This window comes from Periplaneta americana, chromosome 17 (assembly GCF_040183065.1).
Source record: "Periplaneta americana isolate PAMFEO1 chromosome 17, P.americana_PAMFEO1_priV1, whole genome shotgun sequence".
Classification (NCBI taxonomy): Eukaryota; Metazoa; Arthropoda; class Insecta; order Blattodea; family Blattidae; genus Periplaneta; species Periplaneta americana.
Genome location: NC_091133.1, coordinates 14,614,657 through 14,627,988, shown reverse-complemented (window position 1 = coordinate 14,627,988; position 13,332 = coordinate 14,614,657). Strand labels below are relative to the sequence as shown.

The following is a 13,332-nucleotide window of genomic DNA, read 5'->3' as shown; positions in this document are numbered from 1 at the left end:
AATTCAAATGCATATTCAATAAAGCTCAGAGGTTAGCAGAGGAGGTTCTCGACACAGAAATTCAGGTGTCTCGTTTAACAGGGAAGCAAACTGAAAGAGACAATCATGCAACTAATTCTGCAGAAGAATTCTACAGGCGATCAATCTTCATACCTTTCTTAGATATTCTTCCTTGTGGACTGATTTAATTCTTTAGTAAAAATTAAAGATTTGTCATCAGTTGAAGTCCTGCTACCAAAAATGCTTCATCTTATGTTGAAGTAGAGACAGGACATCACAGCTGAGTATTTTTTATGGTGTGAAAAGTGAAAAGCAGCAGATGAAAAGCCGAGTGGACTGTTGACTGTTCTGAACGAATGTGACAAAAACAAAGTTCTATCTTGGTATCTATTATCTATTGTGTGTGCCAGCAATCCTACCTGTTTTCAACTGCTAGAAAGATCATTTTCTCCAATGAAAAGAATAAAAAGTTTCCTGCGAAATAAAACGTGCATTGAACGCCTAACTGGATTTGCTCATGTCTACCCATCACGCAGTAACAATTACAGTTGATGATAAATGGTCAGCAGTAGAAATAGCATGACAGTGCTTTTGTAAATATATTATTTTATAAATGAGGGGGTCTGTATGCAAAGGAATTTAAGTGTAGTAAGGATGATCCAGATAAAAATAAACTGAAATTTGAAAATAAATCATAAATTCTGTGCATAAAAAATGTATCTTAAAGTTTACGATTAAAACACAAATTGGACAGTTGTCTTTATTCCACTTGTTAATCTGTGCAAGACTATGTGGTTGAAAATGATTATTAAATCTTGCCTGTCTTCACTTATGTCTCTTTGGCATAATGCCACATGTATGACACTACTTTTTAGATATTTAACTGTTTTCGTGTATTTTAATGTTAATAGTATTTTAAATTACTTGAAAATCTGTATAAGCTATTTGTTAATAACAGAAAATAAGAAAGATGTGAAATTGTTCAAATAATTTTTGTAATTAAGAATGAAAATAAGGAGTGATACATATATGTGTATTTATTTCACTTGTTTCACGTAGGCCTATACAAAACTTTACTTTTCCAGATAATGATAACTTACATTGTTTTTATGCATTTTAATGTTATTTTAATTTGGAAAAATGTGATATTTGTTAATGGTAGAAAATAAGATAGATGTCACATAGTTCAGTCAATAATCATCATCATCATCATCATCATCACTGTGAAACTATAGTGAGAGAAAAAAAAAAACAAGGAAAACCTCTTTTTGAACATTCAAAATGAACTTTGACTAGTAGCAGAATTGAAGCAGTGATCTACATGTAACTTATATGCAATTCTAGTTTGCTTATTTTATACTTCACTCGTTTTATACTGATCTCGTATTGCGTTTTTTTAATAGACGATGAGACAAAACAAACAGTACTGAAATTCTCGCACTCATACTGCGTATGTACGTAGGTAATGTATCCATGGTGAAGTTTATCTCAACTCATTGTTGTATTGTTGATACATAAGATTTGAAAAATGGTTGTCAGAACAGAGGAAAAGGTGTATATCATCGAGCATTACTTCCAGTCATATGGATTGGGGCATCAGAATGGGCCGAAATTGCACCATGTTAAAGAGCAGTACCAGGAGCGATTTAACAATGCAGCACCAAATAACACAACAATGTTAACTGTCGTCGAGAAGTTTCGTCGTACGGGACCAGTTTTATATCACCTTGCATGTTATAATGACATCTCGATTTTCAGAGTATGTTTGTAATTTCAGTACTCCATATGACCGGAAATAATGCTCGAAAATAAACACCTTCTCTTCTGTTATGAGAACCATAATTGCAGAAATCAACACAACACTGAATATATAATAAGTCAAATTATTGCATACAATAAATACATACTTCGTTGCTAGAGAAACATGAACAGCAGATGAGCGATAATTTCAGTACTGTTTGTTTTGGTGCACACTGTATATATTTTTTCAACGCCATTGTAATCACAATATTTTTTTCTTCATTATGCTCATTTGAACTTACATATGAAACAGAAAAAAAGAAAAGCAAGTGGTACTTGATGGAAATTAATCCCACTTCAAAAATAATATACCAAATTTCGGACCCCCCCCCACCCCAGAAAATAAATTCTGGCTACAGGTCTCTTATCATTCGTGTGCAATATACATATAATAGTTTCGACACCACGTTTGCAAATGAAATGAGTGGCAGCATAGGTCTGTAACTGTGCCGAAATAAGTCTGAGGCCACATGACATACAATTTTGGATCCCTCATGCCTGTAGGTAGGGCAGGTGTCAACAGATGGCGGGTTTATTACATTCTAGTATTATTAAGAATAAATCATGTAAATATTATGAAGATATATTTAGTGAAGAACAAAATGGCCTCAGGATGGGCAGATCATGCTGTGGTGGATATTTTACAATGCAAATTTTGATTGAGAAGCATCAAGAATTTAATATAGAAACACATTTGGCATTTATTGATTTTATAAAAGCATTTGATAAAGTGAGCAGAAGTTTGTTATTCGAAATTTTGACAAAGGATCAGATTTCAAAGCAGACCATATATAATATTTATAACCTTTATAAATCAAACCTCATTGCAGTAAAAATAAAAGAAAAAATAACCCATTGGACGGAAATAAACTCAGGAGTCAGACAAGGCTGTGGCCTCTCTCCTAACGTTTATATGAATGCCAGTGTAAAAGATTTTAGAGAAACAAAACGCGGATATATCACTATTAACAGAAATTTAAAATTAGCATAATTTAAATTTAATAGCTCAAAGATATTCAATGGAAATATCCATTAACAAAACAAAAATAATTGCCTTTTGTGGTAAATACCCAATACCAAGCAAAATTTCTTTAAATAACACAATTTTGGAAAAAAAAAAAAAAAAAGTTAATGAGTTTCATTATTTAGGATATTAACTTTCTTTTGTTGAAAATTTGGATTTATCAGAGAAAATTGTAATATTCAACAAATCAATGGGCATCATTAATAGAGTTTTAAAACCTTCAGTAGTACAAAAATCAACTCGTACTCGTCTTTATCAAATAATAGCTCGACCAGTTTTATGTTATGGGAGTGAAGAGTGGACTTTAACGACAAAAGATGAAAGCAGACTAACAGCTTGCGAGATGAGATTCATGCTCTGAACACTAAATGGGATCGAAAGAAAAATGAAGATATCCTTCAAGAACTTAATGTATCATCAATACTGGCCTATATCTCCAGATATCAGTTAAACTGGAAGGAACACGTCTCAAGGATGGTTTCATCTAGGATCCCTAAGGCAATAATAAAGTATTGTCCAAATGAGAAACGGTCACTTGGTCGACCTATGAAAAGATGGCAAGAAAATCGCTTTTTTAGGCCGTAACAGTTCTTTTGGGACTAGTACTTGACAGGATGATGATGATGATGATGATGATGATTACATTACGTTACAGTGTTACATGGCTCAACTACAGATGACATTAGCATATGAGTGCATATACATGAAATCGAACACTTAAAAAAAAAAAAAAATTTATAAAAAGTTCAAACATTTTTATACACTTCCTACAGGAAAGTAACTAGCCACACGGTGTCATTTTTAATCTAACATTATTTTTTTGAAGTCCATTCACAGTCACATTTATAGAAATTGGCTGGTTAAGGTTTTTATATAAATGTTTGTTTCTCTTAATCTGCATATTGTACACATTTAACTCATAGCTCATTTTAAAGGTTAAAAAAGTGGTTTTCATGCTATATAATATCATATACAATTGAAATTAAAAGGAAACGAATTTCAGATGTTTTTAACATTAATTTTGAAAATAAAAACTTACTTACTTACTGACTTTTAAGGAACCCGGACGTTCATTGCCGCCTTCACATAAGCCCACCATTGGTCCCTATCCTGAGCAAGATTAATCCAGTCTCTACCATCATATCCCACCTCCCTCAAATCCATTTTAATACTATCCTCCCATCTACGTCTCGGCCTCCCCAAAGGTCTTTTCCCCTCTGGCCTCCCAACTAACACTCTATATGCATTTCTGGATTCCCCCATATGTGCTAGATGCCCTGCCCATCTCAAACGTCTGGATTTAATGTTCCTAATTATGTCAGATGAAGAATACAATGCGTGCAGTTCTGTGTTATGTAACTTTCTCCATTCTCCTGTAACTTCATCCCTCTTAGCCCCAAATATTTTCCTAAGAACCTTATTCTCAAAAACCCTCAATCTCTGTTCCTCTCTCAAAGTGAGAGTCCAAGTTTCACAGCCATACAGAACAACCGGTAATATAACTGTTTTATAAATTCTAACTTTCAGATTTTTTGACAGCAGACTGGATGACAAAAGCTTCTCAACCGAATAATAACACGCATTTCCCATATTTATTCTGCGTTTAATTTCCTCCCGAGTGTCATTTATATTTGTTATTGTTGCTCCAAGATTAATACATTAAAAATCTGAAGAAGAAAAAAAAAAAAATAGCATTTTTCTTGTTATTTGTTCTGGTGGCCACCCAAGTTTTAAAATAGAATTCCTTTTAGAAGTATATGAAATGAATGTTTATCTGAGATGCACAACTCTGCGTTCTGAAGTAAAGCTTATCATGTAATTGACAAACAGCTTGGTGTTCGTGTCCTGCCACAAAAGGGAGGGTAGAGGATGATTTCCTAAAATGTTTTATAGTACTTGCAGTATTTACAGCCCTCTTGTTGGAATACTGAAGTGAATGAAGAATCGGAACTAACTCCAGTCTTTCAAGTATTGTGTTGTTCGCGGAGAATCTCGTGCACTTTAAATCTCACTTTGAAGGGTTTATACGGAATAGACCAACTCAGTGAAATAGCCACATAATGAGTGAAGCAAATAGAAGTCGGTATGATATACGTTTTAATCCATTCAATGAAAAAAATTACAAATTTAAAAAGAAAATGTCTTTGTGGTGTGCGACACATGCCATGTTAGTGAAAGTGAAGTTGGAGAACATTGATTTGTCGTGTCAACTGAAAGTATGTGATATTTGTTGGATAAAAATTTCAAAATTTCCTAACCCTGGACACGTCAGTAGTGGGCTGTGTGTACCGGGGAGTAGCTCTCAAAATATTCATGAACTCAAGACCCATGAAAGTGCACAAGGTGATACAAACTCATCTGGTATGGTTTCTGTAAAAGAAGCTGAGAAAAGGGCCAACATATCCATTGTTAATGAAAGGTTGGTGTCATTAGGGGCAAGTCCCATCAAGAAACGAAAACTCAGTCAAAAACATTATCCGCGTTAGAAAATAAAAAAAAAATAAAAAGTAAACTTAAAGATAACAGTATTTCATAACATTGAAAGCAACTCTATTTCAAATGAATAACAAGAAAAAAGTCCTGACAGTGACATTGGAGGTGCACAAAAACAATCTGCAATCTTCTTCTATTCACAGCACACCCTAGACAGGCCTAGACTCAACATGGCAGACCAAAATGTTAATTCCCTTAAAAACATATGACTCTCTTAATACAATTACATAATGTAATCAAATTTATTATTATTATTATTATTATTATTATCATTATTATTATTATTATTATTATTATTATTATTATTATTATCATTATCATTATTATTGTTGTTATTGTAAAACAGAAATCGACTCTTGCATTTATTAACAATTTATGAACTTTAATTCAATGTAGAAAGCACTTAATATTAAAGTAAATAACTCTACTCATACTTTCAATGTGATACTTGCCCCTGTCTTGCTACACACAGAAGGCTGATCCGTGGCGGAATCGTTAATAGTGCAAGCCTCATTTCTTCATCGATAAATTTTAGTCTCTCCCTCATTGATGTTTTAATTTCAGTTAACATCGAGAAGCCCGTTTCACACATATATGTAGTTTAAAATAACAATAACATATTAACTGTCATTTCGGAGATAGCCGGATATTCACTCCCTAGTGACAATCAAAATGTTTCCAAAGGTACTTCGAGAAGTTTAAATTTCAATGTCCTGTCTGCTTTTAAATCTGCCAGTTCCTCTTGTACGAGTATATTGTTTGGAAGATGTTTTGAATCCACAATGAATGGATCACGAACCCAGTCAAAATCTTGAACACTCTCCAAAATAATTCTTGAACTTCTGCTGCAAGATTACTAAATGTTCTTTCCATGAACACATCAAGGGGCCATACAGTTGGAAACATCTCAAATGATCCATTTTCAATAATCTGTATCCACAAATTCAACTTATTCACAAATTCTTTAATCTTATTCATATTAGTCAAGATATTTTCGTTTCTACCTTGCATTTTTCTGTTACGCTCATTCAAATGCACGAAAATATCGGAAAGGTATGCCTATTAGATAGCCATTCATCATCTGCAAATAAATCCTCATACTTATGCCTCTTAATAGTAAAAAGTATTCGAGCTAACACTTTACCTCGTGATAACCATCACACTTCTGTACGTATGTAGCAGGAGTAATCCCATTTCCTGACACAAATTGGAAAAAAGCCGCGTATTTAGGGGCCGCGATTTGATGAAGTTCACTACTTTTACTACTTCGCCCATCAGAATATTCAGAGGATATGGCAAAGACTTAGCAACAATGGCTCTGCGGTGAATGAGACAATGGTCGGTCCGTATCTTATGATTTACTTCACGTACTTCAACCACGAATTCTTATACTTGGCCTCTCATAGAAGCAGTTCCATCTGTACAAACACTAACGCAATCCTTCCACGTTAATTCATTACGGAACACATATTCATTAGTTGTGAGAAATATTTCTTCACCGATTGCACTTTCGGGCAGTTCTATGAAAAAAGAAAAAAAAAAACTTGCAATTACATCCTCATCAATGTACCCAATGATGGAAAGAAGTTGTGCGTGACCACTAATATCGGTGGACTCGTCAATCTGAAGTGAGAAATTCCAACTGTTCTTTATTTTCTCGTTCATAATGTCTTTGATGTCATTAACTTGGTGGCTGATTGTGTCAACATAAAGAGGAATTTTTTTAAATTTCACCAGCAGCTTCTGAACCCAGGATTATTTTCGTCATTTGTTTACAGGTAGGCATTAACAATGTTACAGCTATTTTGTGTGTGTGTTTTATTTATTATTTTTTTTTTACATTTACGATAAGTTCGGCTCCCTTATAGCTAGCTTCTTCTACTTTTTGCGAAACACGTACCAACGTCGTCATGAGCATCACTTGTTTTTTTATTCTGTTCCAACAACTGACGAAAATAATTAACATCTTTGCTCGACAGAAATAAATGTTTTGTTAAAACAAATGTTTCAATTTACTTTGAATCATAGCAGCATTCCTGAGATTTTCACCACACACAACACACTCGGTGACTGGGCATGCTTTGTCACCATACCATTTAAATTTAAATTTAATTTTAATTAATTTTCGCGTCACATCTTTCACCTTGTGAAGGCATACTAGTGCCGTAGCACACTGGTTGCGGAACACTGCACTAAGAGACGTCTCCAACTAAGTCAGGATTCCATCACAGTAAGAACAGAACTACTTATCTGGGCTCAGAAGATTCCTAAAAACATTTGGTTCAAATTTTTTACTGAGAATCAACACAAAAAACATGGCGAAATTCAGAAATAGATATGAGAAAATGAAACGAGTACGTGACACTTTAATGATCCATTCCTTTATCCCACTATCGAAAAAAGAGCTCCTAACCAAACATTTACTCTTCTGGAAATGAAGGGAAGCATGTTCATATTTATACAAATTAATGTGCTGTGTTCTACTCCATTGTGTATTTTTTATTCTACTTATAATGAACCTCCTGAATAATTTGTGTTCGTGCGAAACTCTAAACTATGTAAAATTTAATTAAAAGTGTTAACTACCCATTAAGTCACGTGCACATCGACTCAAGGACTCAGCCTCAGCCAGTGACGTGCATCCGGCGACCTGTGCAGCATGCACACTTCCACGAGGCACACCTGGTCTAGTAAATAATTTAATTCTGATAGAACTAATAGCAATTCCATCCCATAATTTCCAGTGTTATGTAATAGATATGAAGATATTACATGGTATTTTTTTCTAGAATTTTTAAACATTGGATGAGGTTAATATATGATTTTACACGAACACAATGTATAATAATGCTTCATTTTAAATTCGAGAAATAAAATTGTAGGAAAAAGTGCTGACTTTTCGCTTCAAATTAATACATACAAATATTCTCTACGATAAATATAACCAGAGATATGCTGGTTATACAAAGAAATGCGCTCAAAATTTTGAAAACTTCGATTTAATACGATAATGTGATTTTCCTCTGCCAAACAAAACTATACATGCATTACATTTTATCCATTAGAATACACTAATAGAGTTTTAAAAAAATTGAAGACCCTGAGGTAAATTATTGCCTGATTTTATCCGATTTGACATGGAATTACTCATAAGTCTCTGGCTCACAGTCTTGCTAATGTAAACCAGGCATGTCAAAGATACGGACAATGTTACGAACTGCTGTCTATCACATTGCACTTTGCAAGTGCTGTGGTTTGAGTGAGTTTTGTAGTGTGTAGTATGTAGGAGAAATCGTTAGGTGTGTACGTTATACAGGGAATAAGTTACTACAGTAATGTATATTTCCAAGTTAATACTAGGTTATACATAGCCACAGTAAAAAAAATTATGATTCGGCAATCATGATAAAGAATATTTCTTTGGAGGTATACTTGACAATAATTCTTAATAAAAATTATTTCGCATTATAACACAAACAATTTCAATTATTACCACAAAGTGAATAACATACTCATTCGTGAATAAATACGCTGTAAACTATATCCTGACACCTTTTGAGAATGTTTATATATTGACGAATTTGTCAAAATCAAAGTAAAATTATACAAATCTCTTTCATTCTTACACGCACAGGCAAACAACCGGGTTTGTCCTGATTCATGAAAATTGTTAACCTTCTAAATTTTTGCGATATTCTCTAGAAATATTTCTTCCAATGTCAGTGTTACTGGAAACTATCCTCATAATGGACTCTACATGAGAATCAGCCATATGTGGTCTTTACTAGTGTCGTTGACATTCATTTGTGAAAGAACTGATTGCACCCATAAGTGCTCCCAATTATTGACATTACTTCTGCTGTGAGATGGAATTTGAACAAATAAATAATAACCAGACTATAACTTCTAATAAGGTTTTTACACAACATTAAAATTTCTAGTTAGATATCCAATTTTTCAATAAAATTTTGGACTACTTACAGTTTCAAATATTTTTCTTATAACCATCAATAATTTTCATCCCATAATCTTCTGCGATGTTCCTGTATTCATAGGAATTACATATATCATAATGTCGCTGTACATTAATTTCTTAGAGGTAAGAAGTTTTTTACACATACATTGTGCCTCTCCATCGTGATTGGGGCATGAAAGCTTGAATAACAAATGTTCATGCTAAGATTAGCTGACAGCTACTGCTGATTCTAGAACTAGTAGTGCGATTTGAGTGACAATTAATAATCTTCATACTACACTGACATCCTTAACGTAATTTAATCCCATAACGAACAAATATGAATCAGATTCCCACAAATAAACGAATAAATATAAAAAAAAAAGAGTTAATTCATTTTTCCCATCCCTCTAACAACATAAATTACACATTTTAAAAGAAAACAATCAAGGAAACATAAAAGATAAAAATATAAACCTCTATTGGGTCCCACTACCACTTGTCATTGCGTTGATTTCAGTAGGTACTGTAAAGCAAGCCATCATCTGTTTTGTACTACCAGTGCTACCACTACTTATGCACCACTGCCATATATCTTGCACTTAAAGAAGGGAAGAGTACAGAAGTAACTGTTAAAGATAAAAAAAAAGTGTTATAAAGCAGTTAAATAATTAAGTGTGTCTTCTAATGCGTTGTATTTGACATTAAAGCCATAGCAATAACTTGTAACCCAGGATGTTTCTCTTTCAACTCCTGCACACACTTGTATGGGTTGTTCATTCATTTCTTCATTGCTTACAAAGAATGAATTCTGGTGAAGGAAGTATTCCAAGACAGTCATGTACAGTAGATAGCCTGAAATTTCAGAGTGCTGATTTGTGTAGATTATCTGGAATTTCTTTTAAACTGTTTTATATATTAAATCTTCCCATTCAATTTTGACTGTGGCTTTAATTTTGGACTAACATTTTACTATATATGAGGAGGTAATTTTCAAAACGTGTTTTTTCACAAAAGGCAAAAAACGTCTCTGTATATTTTGATTTAGAGTTTGGATAAAACATGTTTTGCATGAACTGAATGGACAAAACGTGGTTTGAATGAAGAGGTTTTGGACAAATCGTGGTTTGAATGAAAAATGCTGTGGGAAAAATGTGTTTTTCTCAAACACAAAATTGTTTAATATTGAAACTTTAAATGACATCTTAATGAAAAATTATAAACTTGAAAAGATATTAAGTTTTTAAGTGAAAACGAATCTTCATAGAAAGATGTTACAAAATAAACTTGACTTAAATATGCAATTCACATCTTTCATCTACCGATCTTAGTTGCTGAGAGAAAAAACATTTTTTACAAATGGAAATCTTACGATTATTTTCTACTGGTAAAAAGTTGTTGTTGTTTTCTAATGCCAGGCGTTTGACAATGAAGTCATTTGACCTCTTGCACTCCAATATTTTTCAAAGATATTATCATGACCAGCCACTGAAGCACAGATTTTGAGGTGTTCCGAATCCATTTCTTGGTTTGAGTTGCACAGTGGACAGTTAGGGGACTGATATATTCCAATTCTATGCAGGTGTTTGGCCAAACAATCATGGCCTGTTGCCAATCTAAATGCAGCTACAGACGATTTTCGTGGTAAATCGGAAATTAACTGTGGATTTTGATGCAGAGAGTTACATTTTTTCCCTTGGGATTGTGTTATCAAATTTTGTTTGTTGAAGCCTAAGTATGTAGATTTAATAAATCTTTTCACAGAGTAATATGTAGATTTAGTAACAGGTCTGTAAGTAGCAGTGCTGCCCTTTTTTGCTAAAGCATCCGCATTCTCGTTTCCCAGGATTCCATTGGAATACAATTATTTTATTGAGTGATATTAATTGAGAGAGCATTGTAGTTATTTCTGCTGTTTGAGATGAAGGTGTGTGTTTAGAGACTATTGATAGAATAGCTGCTTTGGAGTCTGACAACTGCATTCCTAAATTTATTGATGTGGCATAGAAGATTCCTGAGACTTTCCCTTATTGCAATGATTTCACCATCAAAACTTGTTGTTCCATATCCAAGAGATCTATAAAGTGAGAAGAGACAGCACGTAACACCTGCACCGGCACCTTGTTCTCTGGAGATCAAGGATCCGTCGGTGTATAAATGAAGCCAGTTTTGTGGAGGGTACCTAATATTAATTGTCTCTAAAGACAATTGTTTCAGTATTTCAGTGTTTACTTCTGATTTCAGTATTTATTCTGTTAAATTTAATAGAGTTAAAGGGTTTGGTTTAATCTGTAAGTTTTCTTTTAAATTTGGGATATTGATTTTCTGTTTTAATTCTTGAACAATGGATATGAAACTTTTTTGAGTTTTCAATCTACAGAGAGGACTGTATGAATGCCAATTGTTTCCTGGTAATCTGATAAGTTTTCCATATTGAATCAGTGCTTTTTCTTCTATTGTCATTTTGATGCTGTTAATATTAGTGAGGAATCTCATAGAATCTATTGGAGTTGTTTTGATTCCACCAGTAATGAGTCTGAGAGCTTGGTTTTGAACATATTCTATGTCGTTTATGAAAGGTGAAGTAATTAAAATTTCTCCGCAGTATGTCAGCACTGGCTGTATAAACATTTTGTATGTAGTGTTCAAAGTATTCCTAGAGCATCCCAATTTCTTTCCTGCTAGTCATTTTAGAAGGGAGAATCTTTTACGAGCTTTTTCAGAAATGTTTTTCAAATGGTTGCTCCATGTTAACTTACTATCGAAAATAACTCCAAGATATTTGGATTCATAAGTCCTAGGAAGGTGTTGGCCATTGTATTGGATACTGAATTCTCTTTCTTTTTTACCGAGAGAAAATATTTGGTAGTTACTTTTTCTTAAATTGAGTGTCATCAAATTTGATGTATTCCATTCATGTAGTTGATTTAGAGCTTTAAGAGCAGAATTTTGAATTTTGTCTCTATGTCTGTAAGATCCGGAAGTCCACAAAACTATATCATCTGCAAATAGTGCTGTTTTCATGTTTGATTCCTCTAATAGGGAGGGTAAGTCAATTATATAAATATTGAATAAAGTTGTGCTGAGGACAGTGCCCTGAGGTAGACCTCGATATGTTTGTCTGTAACTAGAAAGTGAGTTATTGAATTTAGTGGCAATGAATCGTTGACTAAGGAATTCTGATATCCATCTGAACATATTGCTGAAGATACCTAATTTCTGGAGTTTTAGTAATAATTTATTTCCCCAAACAGAGTCATATGCTAACTGAAAGTCAATAAATATTGCCATGGTATCTTCTTTCTTGTTAAATCTGTCTTTTATTTATTGGCCGAGGCGTATGACTTGTTCATTGATAGAGTGTAGTTGTCGAAAGCCGGCTTGTCTTGGTGATAAAAGATTTTGGGATTCTAAATACCAAGTTAATCTGTTGGAGACCATTGACTCCATGGTTTTTGCTATCATGCTTAATAGTGCTATTAGTCGATAACTATTAACATCATGAGCAGGTTTCCCTTTTTTGTGAATTGGTACAATGATACTGGTAAAAAGTAACAAAAAGTAACAAACATTAAAAAGGTACTCACCACCTGGCTCTTTCTTTTTACTCAAACCAACAGACCTAGGTCTACGTCTTTTTGCTGAGTAAGTGAGGATCATGTTTCCGATAATGTTATCCTGTCTTGTTTTATCAGGTTTCTTATAATACTGTTCACTGGAATGTTTTAAATGTTTAGGTTTAAATTTAATACAAGAAAACCTTTTTGTATTGTATGTACATGAATTAAAACTAGAGCTTACCTAAGCTGAGACTACCTTAATATTTTTACTTCGGACTTTGAAGAACTTTTGCTTCATCTTTCCTTAATCTCACTGGTATTTTTACCAATTCACACTACCATCTGCTTCTTCCATTTCGAAACAACACAATGATCAATTGACTATTAATCACTAGACTTTTATTAATTTGCTGAGTAACACTTCTTCATTGTGGAACTAACCTCAAACAATCACACACTGATAAGTGGTAACACTGATCACGCCACTTGACTAAGTTGTA

At 33.5% G+C, this 13,332-nt stretch overlaps 1 protein-coding gene across 3 annotated transcripts in view; it reads right to left on the bottom strand.

Annotated features, from left to right (window-relative positions):
- The window catches only part of LOC138693317 (zinc finger protein 665-like), a 41,005-nt gene that overhangs the window by 12,464 nt on the left and 15,209 nt on the right, over positions 1-13,332 (bottom strand). Inside the window, exon 5 of one of the 3 annotated variants that reach the window (XM_069817206.1) lies at positions 5,667-7,584. The exons of 1 other annotated variant lie outside the window; for it this stretch is intronic. In XM_069817206.1, the coding sequence (XP_069673307.1) occupies positions 7,560-7,584 (25 nt within the window). In that variant the 3' untranslated portion in view covers positions 5,667-7,559. One more of the 3 variants, XM_069817204.1, reaches the window with a different exon arrangement.